Consider the following 15097-nt stretch of genomic DNA (forward strand, 5'->3'; position numbering starts at 1 on the left):
CCATGTTGTCTCCGAAGAGGGAATCGGCGTCAGCAATACTGACGGAACAATTTAGATGTGTTTTTGTTTATTCGCATACATTTATATTTTTTTTTCCTCCACGAGGAATATGGAACTTCAAATGGCTGTCGTTATGTAGAATGATGTGTTTGCACTCAGCAAACGTGGTATTTATTTTTCTTAATGTTATGTAAGAACAGCGTCGATACGCGGCGCTTCTTGTACGGAATTGAGCCGTAATAATGAATAACGCGCAAGATATGTCTCCTGATTTTGTCTTGATGCGCTTGGTTTCTGCGGCTGAATATGACCGATTGGACGATGAGAATTTGACGTTGGGCGGTGGAGTGGTTTCCGGATTCGGGAAAGCTGTTTTGGGTAATCATGGCAACAATATCAACACTGGGTTTGAATTTGATCCGAAAAACTCCACAGCAGGCCCGGCGATTCCGAGCAATCCCTCCCCGCACTATAGTTCACAGGTCGAGAGCCGGACGGGAGCCCTTGACAGCGGCTTGATGCTGACTCGACCCTCAGCTTCTGATGCGCCCCAACCACCAGACTTCGCCGTGGCTCACCGCTTCGACTTCCCTCATGGCGCGGGCAGAGGGTCGCGGGCTCAGCTCATGGTGTTTCAGAACCTCCTTAGGACAAGCGACGGTGTTTTTGATTGCGGCCTCCAGCAACGTCCTGGCTTCCAGGTAAGTGAGGTTGATAAACAGGAAGCCAGTTCTGTCTGTGTCATGATGACCAGTGACAACAACATGGATGTGCAACACCAGAGGCTTCAGTGGCACCCCATTATGAAGCTGTCCAAGGTGGTCACAGATGCTGGTGACCTGGCTGGAGAGGGAGATGGGCTCTGCCACCGGCACCGCCTGGTCACTGATGCCATGGACTGGCCTCCGCTCCTGGACAAGTCCCTCCGCTTCGACATCCTGGACCCCAGGAAGACCTGTTCAACATGGGACACGAACTACCACCACCACCTGGACGATACGGTGCTCAACCTGGCCCGGAGGCTGGGGGAGCTGGGCCAGGCCTCAGAGATGCTGCTGAAGGAGAGGGGAGAGATGACTCGCTGTTCCTGTCAGAGCATCCTGGCTTCGGCAACTGGGGGCATGGGCCCCGGAGAGGACCCTAGTGAAACCAGTGACGCCCTCCTGGTGCTGGAGGGCCTGGACTCTGAGGAAGTGGGGGAGCTGGGGATGGGCGGGGAGGAGTTTAAAGGTGGTGTCCCTGGGCAGGAGGGCGAGACGGACACGGGGCAGGACGGGCGGGGGGCTTTCTCCAGCGGGTCCCTCACGGGACTAATGAGGCAGGTACACAGGCTGGCTGGGGAGGCCCGTGCCTGTGACCCCCAGGTGTGTCCCTCTCTGTTGGATGCCCTGGGCTCTGCTGCAGCCTTATCTTCGTCCCTGTCTCTGGCCTCTAACACCACAGGCCAGCAGGCGGTGGAAGCCTCCGCCACCCTATCTGGCACCATACCCTCACAGGACCCTCCCAGCCAAACCTCCCAGTCCCAGCCCCAAAGCAGGGCCACCACGCCGAAGTTAGGGGTGATGTTGCGAGCTGCCTCACCCTTAGTAGTAGAGGGGGCAACAGGGGGTGAGAAGACGACCAGAGGGAAGTCTAGGAAAGGCTCTCTGAAGATCCGTCTGAGCAAACTATTCCGGACCAAGAGCAGCAGCGGCTCCAGTCACCTACTGGACAAGAGGCCCTCGCTTGCCTCCTCCACCTCCTCCGGGGGCAGCCTGATGGATGTGTGGGGCTCTGGATCCACCAGCACAGACCAGGACACAGGGAGGTGAGGTTAAGGAGAGGGAACGGGACAGCCCTGTGTCTCTGACTGGGTCTTAAATGGTGTTGGTCTAGCTGGGGGGACTGGGAGAGGACAGGGTGGTGAAGCTGAGGGTACGCGACAGCACTGCGGTCTCGGCTAGTGTTGGTCTAACACAGTTACCATTATAAGCTATTAGTGGATTTACAGGGGATTATTGTAGTGCTGGAGGCACTCAAACAATGTGGGCGTAGTAGAGTTATTATCATGGAAGTTAAGCTGTTAGTAGCCGAATGAAGGATGGTTATAGTGCCACGGGCACTAAAGGTAGACTAGTGGTTAATGGAACCGCAGTCAATTTTCCCAGTGGGAGACAAACATTTAGATATGAGAGCTTTTAGCTCACCTCGTCAACAAAATAACATGTTACTCTTATTCAGCTGTTTTATGATTAGCGCTGAAAACAGTACAAGAAAGGTGATTCATTTATCATGTTCTTAAAGAAACATGCCGGTACTTGGGCCTATTGAGTAGTCGACCAAATGCTCCAGTACAGTAACGTTTGAGAGGGCGATGACTCCAAATACTTTTTGACTTTGATTACTAACTTCATCTCCCTTCTTAGGCATGATGGCTTTATCATGTTCTGAACTCTCAACTCAGTGAAGATTCAAAATGTCTACCAATGTTGCCATAGTTACGTGTTTGTTCACACCTGCTATTATGTAGCCTTGGCAGTATGCCCCATAGTTACTGAGATATTCTGGCATCCAGAATACAGTGCGTGTTGCATTTCACCTCCTGGTATTACTTGGCACACCTCGGCACCATCCTGGTTCTACACTGTGTGTGCTGAAGCCAACTTTTCTACCGTTGTCAAGCCAAGGCCGTACAGTCTGGCATCATGACAATGAACAAACACAGAGACAAAGTTGGCTAAAAGCACAGGCAGACAGGGGCGGCAGGCAAAGGCCACCTCGCCACTTTGTCGTTCATGTAACCTAGGCTATCCACCCCATTTGGTTATCAACAGAGGCCTCTAGGGGAATCTTATGGGCTTGCCATACTAATGCCTTGTCTTCATCCTCATGCCGTTGGAGGCGTTTGTGTCGGAGGGATAGTGGTAAGATTAGACCTCATGTATCTAATGTCAGAGAGTGGCCCATGTTGGCTTCTAGGCGTTAGTTTTGGCATTTGCCATGTAGATTTGGCCTAACAAATTTGTCGTGAATACAGTATGTTGTATCTGTACCTTTTGAAAGTAAAGCAAGCAGCTGGCCATAGCAAGGGCATGAACGTAGTATAGCAGTATATCCTTTTTCATTTTGTAGATGCCCTCCGTGCATTGTTTTTGCTTTATGTTGTCAAAAGTCAGGGGAAACAGTTGGAGCTGGTTTTAATGAGTTCAGCCCGCGGATGTTGGACCAACTGCCAGTACAGTATGTGCGTTCATTCAACATGTCCTTTGAGAAATGTTAATGTCAGGTATTTTCAGGGTGTATAAGGGATATAGGCTACATTAAAAAGGCTATAACCCCCAGATACTAGTATCATCAAACCTAGTTCTTCTGAAATGCATACACTAGCACTTCCCTCTTTTAACAGCCCTGCTAATAGTAATATCTAATTTCTGTCATGTTTTTATCTTATTATTATTATTATTATTGTTTTTTTTAAACTGTCGGGACAGCTGGCATCTTGTTTGACCCTTCAAATGCTCACTGGCTCACTGGCTGACTTGCTGTAGTCAAATCTAGGTCAGGTTCACGATCTAACCCAGCCAGTCATCATCATGTCTGTCTGTCTGAGCACTGCTCCCCTTAGTTCCTATATGTTCCCTTTGATTGAGAATGCACAAACCTGAGATGTGTTGTTACTGAACATGATGGGGGAACCAGTGTTCCACTCCAGGCAGTTTCCTCTTTCCCTGCTCTCGGCGAACATGGCTCCTCTTTTTAAGCGAGGGGAAAGGGTGTGGGGAGGGAGGTAGGCTTGCGGGAAGGAGTTTGTAGGCGGAGTGGGGGGCTGAATATCAGCTGCTGTTTACCCTGCAGTGCATCAGGCTTAGCTCAAGCGGCATGCTGGGTATTCCCCACTAGCACTGTCTCACTCTCTCACACACACACACACACACACACACACACACACACACACACACACACACACACACACACACACACATACAAGCAGGCCCCCGCTGCACAGAGCAAAGGAATCTGGCAGCCAGCAAGGCACAGCTATCACCCAGCCAGGCCTTCCAGAAGCTTCCCAAAAAAATCCCCAAATGTGAAAGACTGTGGAGTGGTGCTTTGTTTTAGGGGGAAGAGTTAAGCTAAGGAGGGCTATCCAAACAAGAAGTTACATCACAGAAATGCTCCAATCAACGAAGGATCATGTAATCAGAGGAGCTCTTTGTGCTTCTTCATATCAGTTTAATAGCGTAAATCTTAAGCATGTCTTCTTGCTTCAGAACATAGGCTATATATATACAAAAAATGTATCAAACAAGTCTGTTGGAATAGAAAACACCCTCAAGACCCTCAATGATACTTTTGCATCGCTGGCTGCAGACTTCACAGGGTCAGTGTAAGTGACTCTGCTTAATAAGAAACAAACTGATTCGAGGGCAGTCTGTTAGATCACGGCTGGTCAGGTCCTCTAGCCAGAGGCAAGCGTCTGACCCACTACATCCCAGAGGGGTGAGTGGCAGATATGGATCTCAGTCCTTGGTGTTGAGGCACAGTGTACCCTTGAGAAATAGGCCACTGGTTTCTCCTGTACCAGCTATAGTAGCTCATACAGTTGAAGGGTTGAAAAGTCACGAGGCTGAGAGAGATGGTTCAGAATGAATGGTGTGGGATTGAAGTGCAGCTGATAATACTGGTTCTTGGGACTATATAAGGGCTTCTCTTATGTTTGACCCTCTCTCTCTCTGTCTCTCCACAGCAAACTCCAGCACTCCAGGCCCCAAAGTGCCTTCTCTCCGGTGGCTTTCGGTCCTGCCTTCACCGGTAATTGTGTGTACTTGAGTGTTTGTGTGCTTCTGTTTCTGAATGTGTCTTTAGCTTTATGTCGATGTATATGGGTCGGTAATGGGCGCTTGTGCTCGGGAGAGTGTGTGAGTCACATACGCATGTACACTTCTGTGCTGTATAGGATCTCTTGCTCCCCCTCCTCCTCTGTTTCTCATTTCCTGTCCCTGGATCTCTCCCTCCAGGTGAGACTGTGTCCCTGGTAGACGTGGATATTTCTCGTAGAGGGGTGAACTCTCTGCACCCCCCGACACCTCCACCTCCGCCCAGACGAAGCCTCAGTCTGCTGGGTACTTTCCTCTCTTTCTTGCTTACATTTCCATGGCGGTTCTTCCGTCACGTCACCCTCTTCTCCATATGCTACCCTGCTGCTGGGCCGCCCCTTTTCACTTTCTTTTTTTTCTGGGCCTTTCTCCTTTTCCGCAAAAAACATTGAGGCAAATACAAAAGTACATTTGAGGATTTGTGTAAGGGCCAGACGTTTAAAAAAATAAAATATCTTGGCGGGTTAGAAAAGGTGGTCAGGAGTTAAACGTGGTTTGTTTCTCCAATCTCAATAGCAGTAGTTGCTGCCTCAATGTTTTATAGTTGGCATGTGTGTAACGCTTCACTGTGTAAACCAATTTCAGAAACTCAATAGTCATATACGTGTTAGGACAGACACGAACACATTTATGGTTCGATGCCACTTGGATTTGCAGTACAACAGTGACTCATTGGCTTTCTGTGACTTCAAATGCATTCGGCCTTGTGACTTACGGTACAGGATCAGAATTGCAGAACCGAATTTGATTTGGTTGAAGAAGCTCTCGCTCTCTCTCTCTCTGTCTATCTCAGTGTGTGTGTGTGTGTGTGTTACTCCTAGTTTTCCTGTCTGCATTGCAACTGTCATCTCTCTGTTCCTCTTTCTGTTGGCTGTGTTGGCCTCAGACGAGGTGTGGGTTTCTTTTTTAAGACCGTGTTCTCGTAGGTTAGCACTAATTAGCATGAGTAATGTGGTCGATGCCAAGGCTGAGATCGTCATCAGACTGAAGATACACACAAGTCCCGATGTAGTCAGGATCAGACAACGGTATGGAGAGCACTTGCGTTGCTGAGGTGCAGGTCGTTTTTGTATGACTAAAGGTCCCACATTTTCCTATTGGCCTACTTCATACCTATGCCTCTAGCTACTAAAGCCATTCTGGTTCCTCTGACCTGGGCATCCGGCCACACGTCCTCGACACACGACAATCATTAGGGGCTTAACATCCAGGTTGTGATAGAGGTTTTGTCCATTTAATGTAGTATGACGATACTGGAGCTCCAGCAACATTTGAGGACAAATGAGACTAAGGAAATGGGGTTACAGATGGGTATTTGCTCGATGCCTTGCTATGCCAACGGCTGTCCAACTTGGTGATCTGTCACTGCTTCCTTCATATGCTCTGCCTGGTGTCATTGTCGCTCTGTGGCTTGATTGTATCATCACTGTGTGTCGGGATCCCACTTCTGACACCAACAGTGCCCAGTTTGGATGTGAGACAAACAATGAATATCCATTCCTGTGGTTCTTTTGAGGCAAAATGTTAGCTATGTAATGTTACCACCAACAGTCCCTTATCTTTATAGTGTGACATTCAGCCATCAGTATGATCAACTTAAAAGGAAGCCAGAGGAAGCCCACATTGTCATTTGAGCTCTGTAAAGTTCAGGGTGGTGGTGGGCCGCAGCCCGGGCCTTTCCTAGAGAGTGGCGTGGGGGCCTCCGTGCAGTCGCTGCCCCTGCGGCCGCTTCATCCCTCCGGTGCCTTCATCCAGCATAGCCTCAGCCTCAATGGTAAGAGCAAAGCCGGGGCAAGACGGATCAAGGGGGCTTACCAGTGGGGCACAGAGAGAGACCCATAAAGACATAGGCTGGAGAATTGAAAAATCATAGGAAACGTTTTAGAAGGGTACACGGTCCATTTTACTGTGACATATCGATCTCATTTCAGTTGGTAGGCTGTTAAATCAACTCGACAGATGATGGCCAGTTGTCTCAAGTAATGAAGGGGTTAAAAATAAGTTGCATTGATTCCACCAGCAGTTCATTTGAACTACTATTGTTGGTGCAAAGCCAGTATTGTTTCTGGACACTTTTAATGAGTTTGGTAAACAGATATTCTGATACAGTAGGGTTAATGTTTGGGCTATTATTGCTTTCCCTAACATGGTTTCTTCTTCCTCCTCCTGTAACCAAACTTAACATCTGAACATTGTGAAACATTGCAACCTCCTGAATAAGCCCCTGCAGGTTTCCCAGACCATTTCTCTTGCTTTAATAGGGTCGGCTCAAAGAAAGGCCTTGGCAAAGTGGTGTGATCAGAGGCAGCAGGGAAGGAAAAGGAACATGGGGATCCCTAATGAAGAACGAGATTTAGAAAGAGGCAGATAATGATACTCATTATCATTTCAGGAAAAGGACAGCATTGATGACCATCTCTGGAAAATGGCGAAATTATAGTTTAATCGTAGATGTCACATTGTGCACACGGGACGTATGATTGTGCCCAGTTAAGCCGGGTCAATTTGCATGTTAAAACGTGTCTGGTTGAATGATTTGGTGATTATATTCAGACAGACTGGTGAGATTGTCAGAGACCGAGGCAGATGAAGTGACTGTATCCATTTGATGGCCGTCTGTACCCGAAATAGACATTAACTTATAGGCTACTCCAGTACATGCATGATACAAACGTATTCATTATATTATCACAGACGTGTCATTACACACAATATTTTAACCTAAAACGGAGGTTCCGTTTTTTATTTGTTAGATCACATAGTCAGGACAATGGCGCACAAGTGCTTTCCCTGAGGTACACACTTGCTCATGCTTCTTTTAAGCAGGGTGAATTTATGGCTAACTTGGCAACAATTTCTGGAAATACCATGCGGTTCTACTGCCGATTTTACAGGATGTTCTCGTAGCCACAATTGCGAGTGAATGATGAACCCTGGATCTGAGTGTGTGTGGCCCTGTGTTTCAGATACGTTCCTGCGGGGCCTCCCCCGGCCCATTCCGCTGCCTGCCGGCAGCCAGAACCCGTCTCGGGTGGACCAGCGCCCCATGCTGTGCCCACTGAGCCGCCCCGATGCCAGCAGCTTTGCCACCAGCCTCCGAGAACTGGAAAAAGTAAGACATGTCACGTGTACATGGGCACATTGACATTCTTACAGACACAGTGCTAGATTCAGACATGGTCAATGTTCCCTTAAGCTCCCCCGGGACTGCCGCACATGAGAAATATCAGCCTGCGCAGAGAAGCACGAGATTGAACTTGAATTGCCAATATTAGCCACTTTCCATTCAACATACCGAAACAAAACGAAGTATGCAAGAGATGTTCTTGTAGGCAGAACGCACCGGAGAAGGATTCTATTGCATTAACAGGCACGACTCAGCCTGTACTCTGCAGACCAGTGCGGCAAAACCAATCAGAGCTGCAGTGTCCTAATGTGCAAATAGACCATTGCCTTATATGGATCTGTGTCATTCACTTTGAACGGGACTGTGTTTACAGCATGAGTGGTCGCGAGTAGGTGCGCTTGTTTTGAGATCAAAGCAAGAGCTGCATGTAGCCACGTGTGCACATTTGTTCATATTATTTGATAGTGAGTTATTAGCCCAGTTATAGCTATTTTCTAGTCAACAACGGAGGAGTGGTTGCTTCCTACAAGAGCACAAAACGTGAATTTCTAGTCCTCTTTGAAAAGCGAGTCAGGTAAAGAACATTTTTCTGTCTTAAAGCGGCAGTGTTGTATTTTGAGACGGGCTTGAATAAGCCAAGTAGGCAAAGGGTAGCATAATTTGTCTGATTCTCTAATAATGGTATGGGAGTAATAATGAACTTTATTTTGTAAAGCGGTTTCTTGCATTAAACAACTCATTTTCAGTCACCTTGTCTGAAGGACAAGTGGATAAACGGGTTAATGCCAAGCCCTGCATTTTCCCCCAAAAGTGTCACGGAATGAAGGTCTACATTGAACACCACACATTGGCTACTACTGTAGGCTGCTGTTTCCATGTTAAAATGTAATGGGATGGATTTTCTCCATTGTTTTTATGGAAGGCCACTCTGATAGGCCTACCTTATGATCAAATTCTATCTTAAAATGGTTACAGCCTCAGTGTTCACATTAAACGCGTGCCAGAAGTTGCACAGAATTTTCACAGCATTCAAGTTTGCGCTCAGCAGACCTAAAAATGTGTTCAGTGCCCCAAAAAAATAAGAGGGAACATTGAACAAGGTGCTAGGTTCAGACACGGTGCTAGGATATCAAATGTATTTATAAAGCCCTTTTTCCATCAGCAGAAACCAAGCCTAAAACCCTAAACAGCAAGCAATGCAGATGTAGAAGCACTGAAAAGCTAGGAAAAACTCCCTAGAAAGGCAGGAACCTAGGAAGAAACTTGGTGAGGAAGGGGGGGGGGTTGAAAACAGCAGGTCCGGGACCAAGTAGCACGTCCGGTGAACAGGTCAGGGTTCTATAGCCGCAGGCATAACAGTTGGAACTGAAGCAGAAGCACGACAAGGTAGCACGTCTGGTGAACAGGTCAGGGTTCCATAGCCACAGGCAAAACGGCAGAAACTGGATCAGCAGCATGACCAGGTGGACTGGGGACAGCCAGGAGTCATCAGGCCAGGTACTCCTGAGGCAAGGTCCTAGGGCAAGGTCCTCTGAGAGAATTAGAGAGAGATGGGAGAATTAGAGGGAGCATACTTAAATTTACACAGGACACCAAATAAGACAGGAGAAATACACCAGAAGGACAGATTGACCCTAGCCCCCCCGGCACATAGACTATTGCAGTATAGATACTGGAGGCTGAGACGGGGGGCCGGGGACACTGTGGCCCGTCCGACGATACCCCCGGACAGGGTCAACCAGGCAGGATATAACCCCACCCATTTTGCCAAAGCACAGCCCCCACACCACTAGAGGGATATCAACAGACCACCAACTTACTACCCTGAGACAAGGCTGAGTATAGACACAGTATAGACACGGTGCTAGGCACCGATACAGAGGAGTGTTCCTAAGTTCACTCTGAAGTGCCAGAGTGCGCGCTGGGCGTTTGTAAATTCAGAGCTTTGTCAGATTATCCGTTGGTAAATTCAGAACGTTCAGATCGAACACTGGACTCCCTGGCCGAGGAGTAAGGTTGATCCGAGAGTTCTGACCTCACAACGGCAGTCAAGCACTAGCCTGCTAGCTACTTCCAGACACAAATGAGAGAACACCTCATTCTGACCACTTTACTCACCCTAGCAGAGCTGGTTAGGCTGTTTTCATGTTATCCAGAGCGTTGGTGGCTGATGCTGGCAACAATTTAATTAGTTTTTTTTGCCGATGTTTACTGATGTAAATTCATCAGTTATTCTGCGCTCAGACGAGAGTGCTCTTTAGTCGGAGTAGATAGCCAGAGTGAATGTACGAACGTGCCCAGAGCTAGGTTCAGTTAGACAAGACTAAGATGATGACAAACACATCCCAGAACACAGGCAAATACGTCAAACACTACTTGTCTTTAGATGTGCATTGCGTGTATATTTGATGTGAATTTGTCTGCATCTGTGTGATCATAGTGTGGCTGGTACTGGGGTCCTATGAACTGGGAGGATGCGGAGATGAAGCTGAAGGCCAAGCCAGACGGAGCGTTCCTGGTGAGGGACAGCTCTGACCCCCGGTACATCCTCAGCCTCAGCTTCCGCTCCCAGGGAGTCACCCACCACACACGCATGGAGCACTACAGAGGTGAGTTACACACACACAAGAAGGCATGCACATACACACACGCTACATGTACTCTACGTTAGGGCTGTTCCAATCTGGCTGTACTCGTAATCGTATCCGGAAATTGACAGTTGATTGTCAAATCGGATGATACTCGTGATCAGAAGACGTGGAAGTGTTTAATATGCCTAAGTAGATGTTGGCAAAGTGCCCATCTCCCTGCATGTTTATAGACCAAACTAGCTGCAGATAAGGAGCAGCGCGCGGAGGGGTGTCTGTCTGTTTCTGTATGCGACGGCCAGACGAGTTTGCTGTCGCTCAGTCAGAATGCTCATCAGCGTTACATATTTTCCCCCTACCCTAGCCCCGCTTGTTAGATACTATGCACGTTGATAGCAGGCAAACAGGAGGCAGTAGCAATCGAAATGATCAGACTGAAACATGCGGGGAGAAGTGATTGGGTGAAATGATGAAGTGAAGCAGATGGACGGAGAAATACAGCTTCACTCTATCCAATCAGAGAAGCAGGACCAACGTACTGCCCGCCCTTCTCTTTACAGACGGGCAAACTAATCAGTTGAGTTACTTAGACCACGTAGCACCTTGCACTTTATTAAAAGATCCCCGATGGCACCCCAAAAAGTTTTTTTTCTTCCATTACCTGATCATTTAAAAAAAATCGCAATCCTATCAGAACAATTGCCCATATCTGTTACGATCCTGTTTTGTCAGACTACTCTGCACGCCCCTACTCTACATGCACTCTCATGCAGCACTTTTTACTAAAGATGTAAGCCATGTACACACATTTTGGATGGTTTCATGTTGTCTTCATTTTGGATGGTTTCATGTTGTCTTCATTTTGGATGGTTTCATGTTGTCTTCATTTTGGATGGTTTCATGTTGTCTTCATTTTGGATGGTTTCATGTTGTCTTGCCATTGGATGGTTTCATGTTGTCTTGCCATTGGATGGTTTCATGTTGTCTTCATTTTGGATGGTTTCATGTTGTCTACATTTTGGATGGTTTCATGTTGTCTACATTTTGGATGGTGTCACGTTGTCTACATTTTGGATGGTGTCACGTTGTCTACATTTTGGATGGTGTCACGTTGTCTACATTTTGGATGGTGTCACGTTGTCTACATTTTGGATGGTTTCACGTTGTCTACATTTTGGATGGTTTCACGTTGTCTACATTTTGGATGGTTTCACGTTGTCTACATTTTGGATGGTGTCACGTTGTCTACATTTTGGATGGTGTCACGTTGTCTACATTTTGGATGGTTTCACGTTGTCTACATTTTGGATGGTTTCATGTTGTCTTGCCATTGGATGGTTTCATGTTGTCTACATTTTGGATGGTTTCATGTTGTCTACATTTTGGATGGTTTCATGTTGTCTACATTTTGGATGGTTTCATGTTGTCTACATTTTGGATGGTTTCATGTTGTCTACATTTTGGATGGTTTCATGTTGTCTACATTTTGGATGGTGTCACGTTGTCTACATTTTGGATGGTGTCACGTTGTCTACATTTTGGATGGTTTCACGTTGTCTACATTTTGGATGGTTTCACGTTGTCTACATTTTGGATGGTGTCACGTTGTCTACATTTTGGATGGTGTCACGTTGTCTACATTTTGGATGGTGTCACGTTGTCTACATTTTGGATGGTGTCACGTTGTCTACATTTTGGATGGTGTCACGTTGTCTACATTTTGGATGGTGTCACGTTGTCTACATTTTGGATGGTGTCACGTTGTCTACATTTTGGATGGTGTCACGTTGTCTACATTTTGGATGGTGTCACGTTGTCTACATTTTGGATGGTTTCACGTTGTCTACATTTTGGATGGTTTCACGTTGTCTACATTTTGGATGGTTTCACGTTGTCTACATTTTGGATGGTTTCATGTCGTGTCTTGCCATTGGATGGTTTCGCGTCGTGTCTTGCCATTGGATGGTGTCGCGTCGTGTCTTGCCATTGGATGGCGTCGCGTCTTGCCATTGGATGGCGTCGCGTCTTGCCATTGGATGGCGTCGCGTCTTGCCATTGGATGGCGTCGCGTCTTGCCATTGTGCTAACTACTGTCTTTAGGGTGTCTTATTGATTGGTCTTTTTCTCTCTTTGTTCACAGGAACCTTCAGCCTCTGGTGTCACCCAAAGTTTGAGGACCGCTGTCATTCTGTGGTGGAGTTTATCGAACGGGCCATCATGCACTCCAAGAACGGAAAATTCCTCTACTTCCTGCGCTCACGGGTCCCAGGTAAGAACCTACCAATCAGAGTGGGACACATCTAAATGACAGCTCTGTCACTGTATATGGATCTGAATCATAGGTTACATACAGCACCATTTAAAGTTGCTATTACTAACACCTATTTAGCACTGGGTTGTCATAATTATTTAGGGCATAGGTTTGTTTTGACTTTGCTATATTTTTGCAATTAGTGTTGTATTTGTATATGGTGGCGAATGTAGTTCACTATCTAGGGTAGAATTTAGTATGCTTATGATGTGTGTTCCTGCCAATGATGCACATTAATGTGTGTATGACTATGGTTCCTCCTCCAGGCCTCCCCCCGACCCCGGTCCAGCTACTGTACCCAGTGTCCCGCTTCAGCAGTGTCAAGTCCCTGCAGCACCTCTGTCGCTTCTGCATTCGCCAGCTGGTCCGCATAGACCACATCCAGGAGCTCCCCCTGCCCACGTACGTAGAAACACAACGCATAGATCTGCCCACATTATAGAAACAACATATAGACCACATTCAAGAGCTCCGGCTGCACATGTACATGCACTGCCCTGCCTATATAGACCAGTGGCCCATGATATAGTGCCCTCTAGTGTACAAAATAAGTGAAACATCCGAAGGCAGACAAGATATTGGGATTTGTGTGCAATGGTGGGAGTGTTTAAGATATTCACATAATGGAAGATTTTGATAGTGTGTATTGGGATGGTTAAATTTTCTATCCGTTAATACACACAGGCAGAAAGTTTTGTATTGGAAGGGCTTGTATAAAATGTACCCCGTCTCTTCCCGTAGGCCCCTCATAGTCTACCTGCGAAAGTTCTACTACTACGATCCCGAGGAGGAGATGTACATGTCAATCAAGGAGATGGGGCGGGACATGACCACCCAACTGGCGACTGGCCAGCCGGAGTCTCAAACGTAGCATTTGGAAGATCATTGGATCAAGTGAGTGATGGACGCTTGGGCCACCAATTGGGCAGTGTTGTGAAATACGTTTATACTGAAATACTGTATTCGGTACATTATACAATTGACTTTTCCATATAATTTCAATGAAAACATTGTGGTGTGTATTGTTTAGTGTGGCCACTGGTCAGTGCATATAATGTCCTTATCCTTTGTTGTTGCAGGTTTTTTTTATACACGTGAACAGCTTACCTGAAGACTGATGGTGACTGTGCTTGGGGACAGTCTCGCTCAAACCCTCTTGTGCCAGACTGTGCACTAATCAGCGCTCTTGGTTGACTCGGTATCCGGACGTTTGGGGGCAGGGTTTTGGATGATCCACCCTCCTCCCTTTTTGATTGGCCCACAGAAACTGGAGGGGCAGGGGATGAGGAAACTGCACCCACCCGGCCAGTGAGGAAGATATCTGACCCCGGGGCTGACCTGGAAGAGCTTACTGACTACTTGCCATTGTGCTAACTACAGTAAGCCCCCCAGCTAAGACTGGACATCACTGCAACGTTGAAACGAGCGCACCCTTGAGCTGGAGGCTAAGACGATAGGTTGAGAGTCGAAGTATATGGAACCAAATCAGTTTTGGAAAACGATGCACTCGTCCTTTTTTTGTACCCCTGCTCTGAAAAGGTCTGGGAAAAGGGACAGCTGGTTGTTTGGACCAGAGTATAAAAAGTTGTCTATTGTATGTCAGCCAAGGAGGAGAAACTGTACCCACCTTTCTGATGCCATGCATCCTCAACTACAGAGAAATATCATTTTCCCTCTTGAAATATTTGGTTGCCACTGGTTTGATCGGCACTGTTTTTGAATTGACTGCCTGACGTGTGTGTGTGTGTGTGTGTGTGTGTGTGTGTGTGTGTGTGTGTGTGTGTGTGTGTGTGTGTGTGTGTGTGTGAATACTGTGTGTTGGCGTTAACTCTGGTTATCCACCAACAGCTATTTGGTGGCATAACATCACTGGAAGGTATCGTGGTTGGCTCTCAACTCTGGAATCCAACTGGAATTCTCTTGCCATACTGTCATTGAGCAAATGCGTTACCAGGACAAATTATAATAAAACTTGATGGTATTTCAAACATGAGAAAAGCGCCTTACTTTAATGTCTATGGCCGAGATTCAATCCAAGGCGACCAACAGAAAGGGCATATTGTTGGCTGTTCAGTGCGCTGCTCTATAACGCACTTTGGATTGAATATTGACCTGTCTGTGTGCTTGTGATTGTCTCTCCAACCAAACACACCCTACCACAGAATTACATTTTTCTTCTTCACTACAGTCATGTTGGTAAGTAGACACTAGTTGG

General features: G+C 47.0%; 1 protein-coding gene across 3 annotated transcripts; it reads left to right on the forward strand.

Moving 5' to 3' along the window:
* The first annotated feature begins 10 nt into the window (after positions 1-10).
* Positions 11-14870, forward strand: LOC120034061 (suppressor of cytokine signaling 7-like). 3 transcript variants are annotated; one of them, XM_038980477.1, is made up of 9 exons: positions 11-1807; positions 4727-4791; positions 4998-5102; positions 7823-7968; positions 10424-10592; positions 12712-12840; positions 13149-13284; positions 13624-13776; positions 13962-14870. In XM_038980477.1, the coding sequence occupies exons 1-8, from the start codon at positions 243-245 to the stop codon at positions 13751-13753; spliced, it is 2445 nt and encodes an 814-aa protein (XP_038836405.1). In that variant the 5' UTR covers positions 11-242; the 3' UTR covers positions 13754-13776; positions 13962-14870. The 3 variants fall into 3 exon arrangements, with proteins under 3 accessions (XP_038836405.1, XP_038836406.1, XP_038836407.1); XM_038980478.1 differs by lacking the exon at positions 4998-5102 and having other exon boundaries at positions 4727-4797; XM_038980479.1 differs by lacking the exon at positions 4998-5102.
* The last annotated feature ends 227 nt before the right edge of the window (positions 14871-15097 follow it).

Source organism: Salvelinus namaycush, chromosome 41 (assembly GCF_016432855.1).
Source record: "Salvelinus namaycush isolate Seneca chromosome 41, SaNama_1.0, whole genome shotgun sequence".
Taxonomy (NCBI): domain Eukaryota; kingdom Metazoa; phylum Chordata; class Actinopteri; order Salmoniformes; family Salmonidae; genus Salvelinus; species Salvelinus namaycush.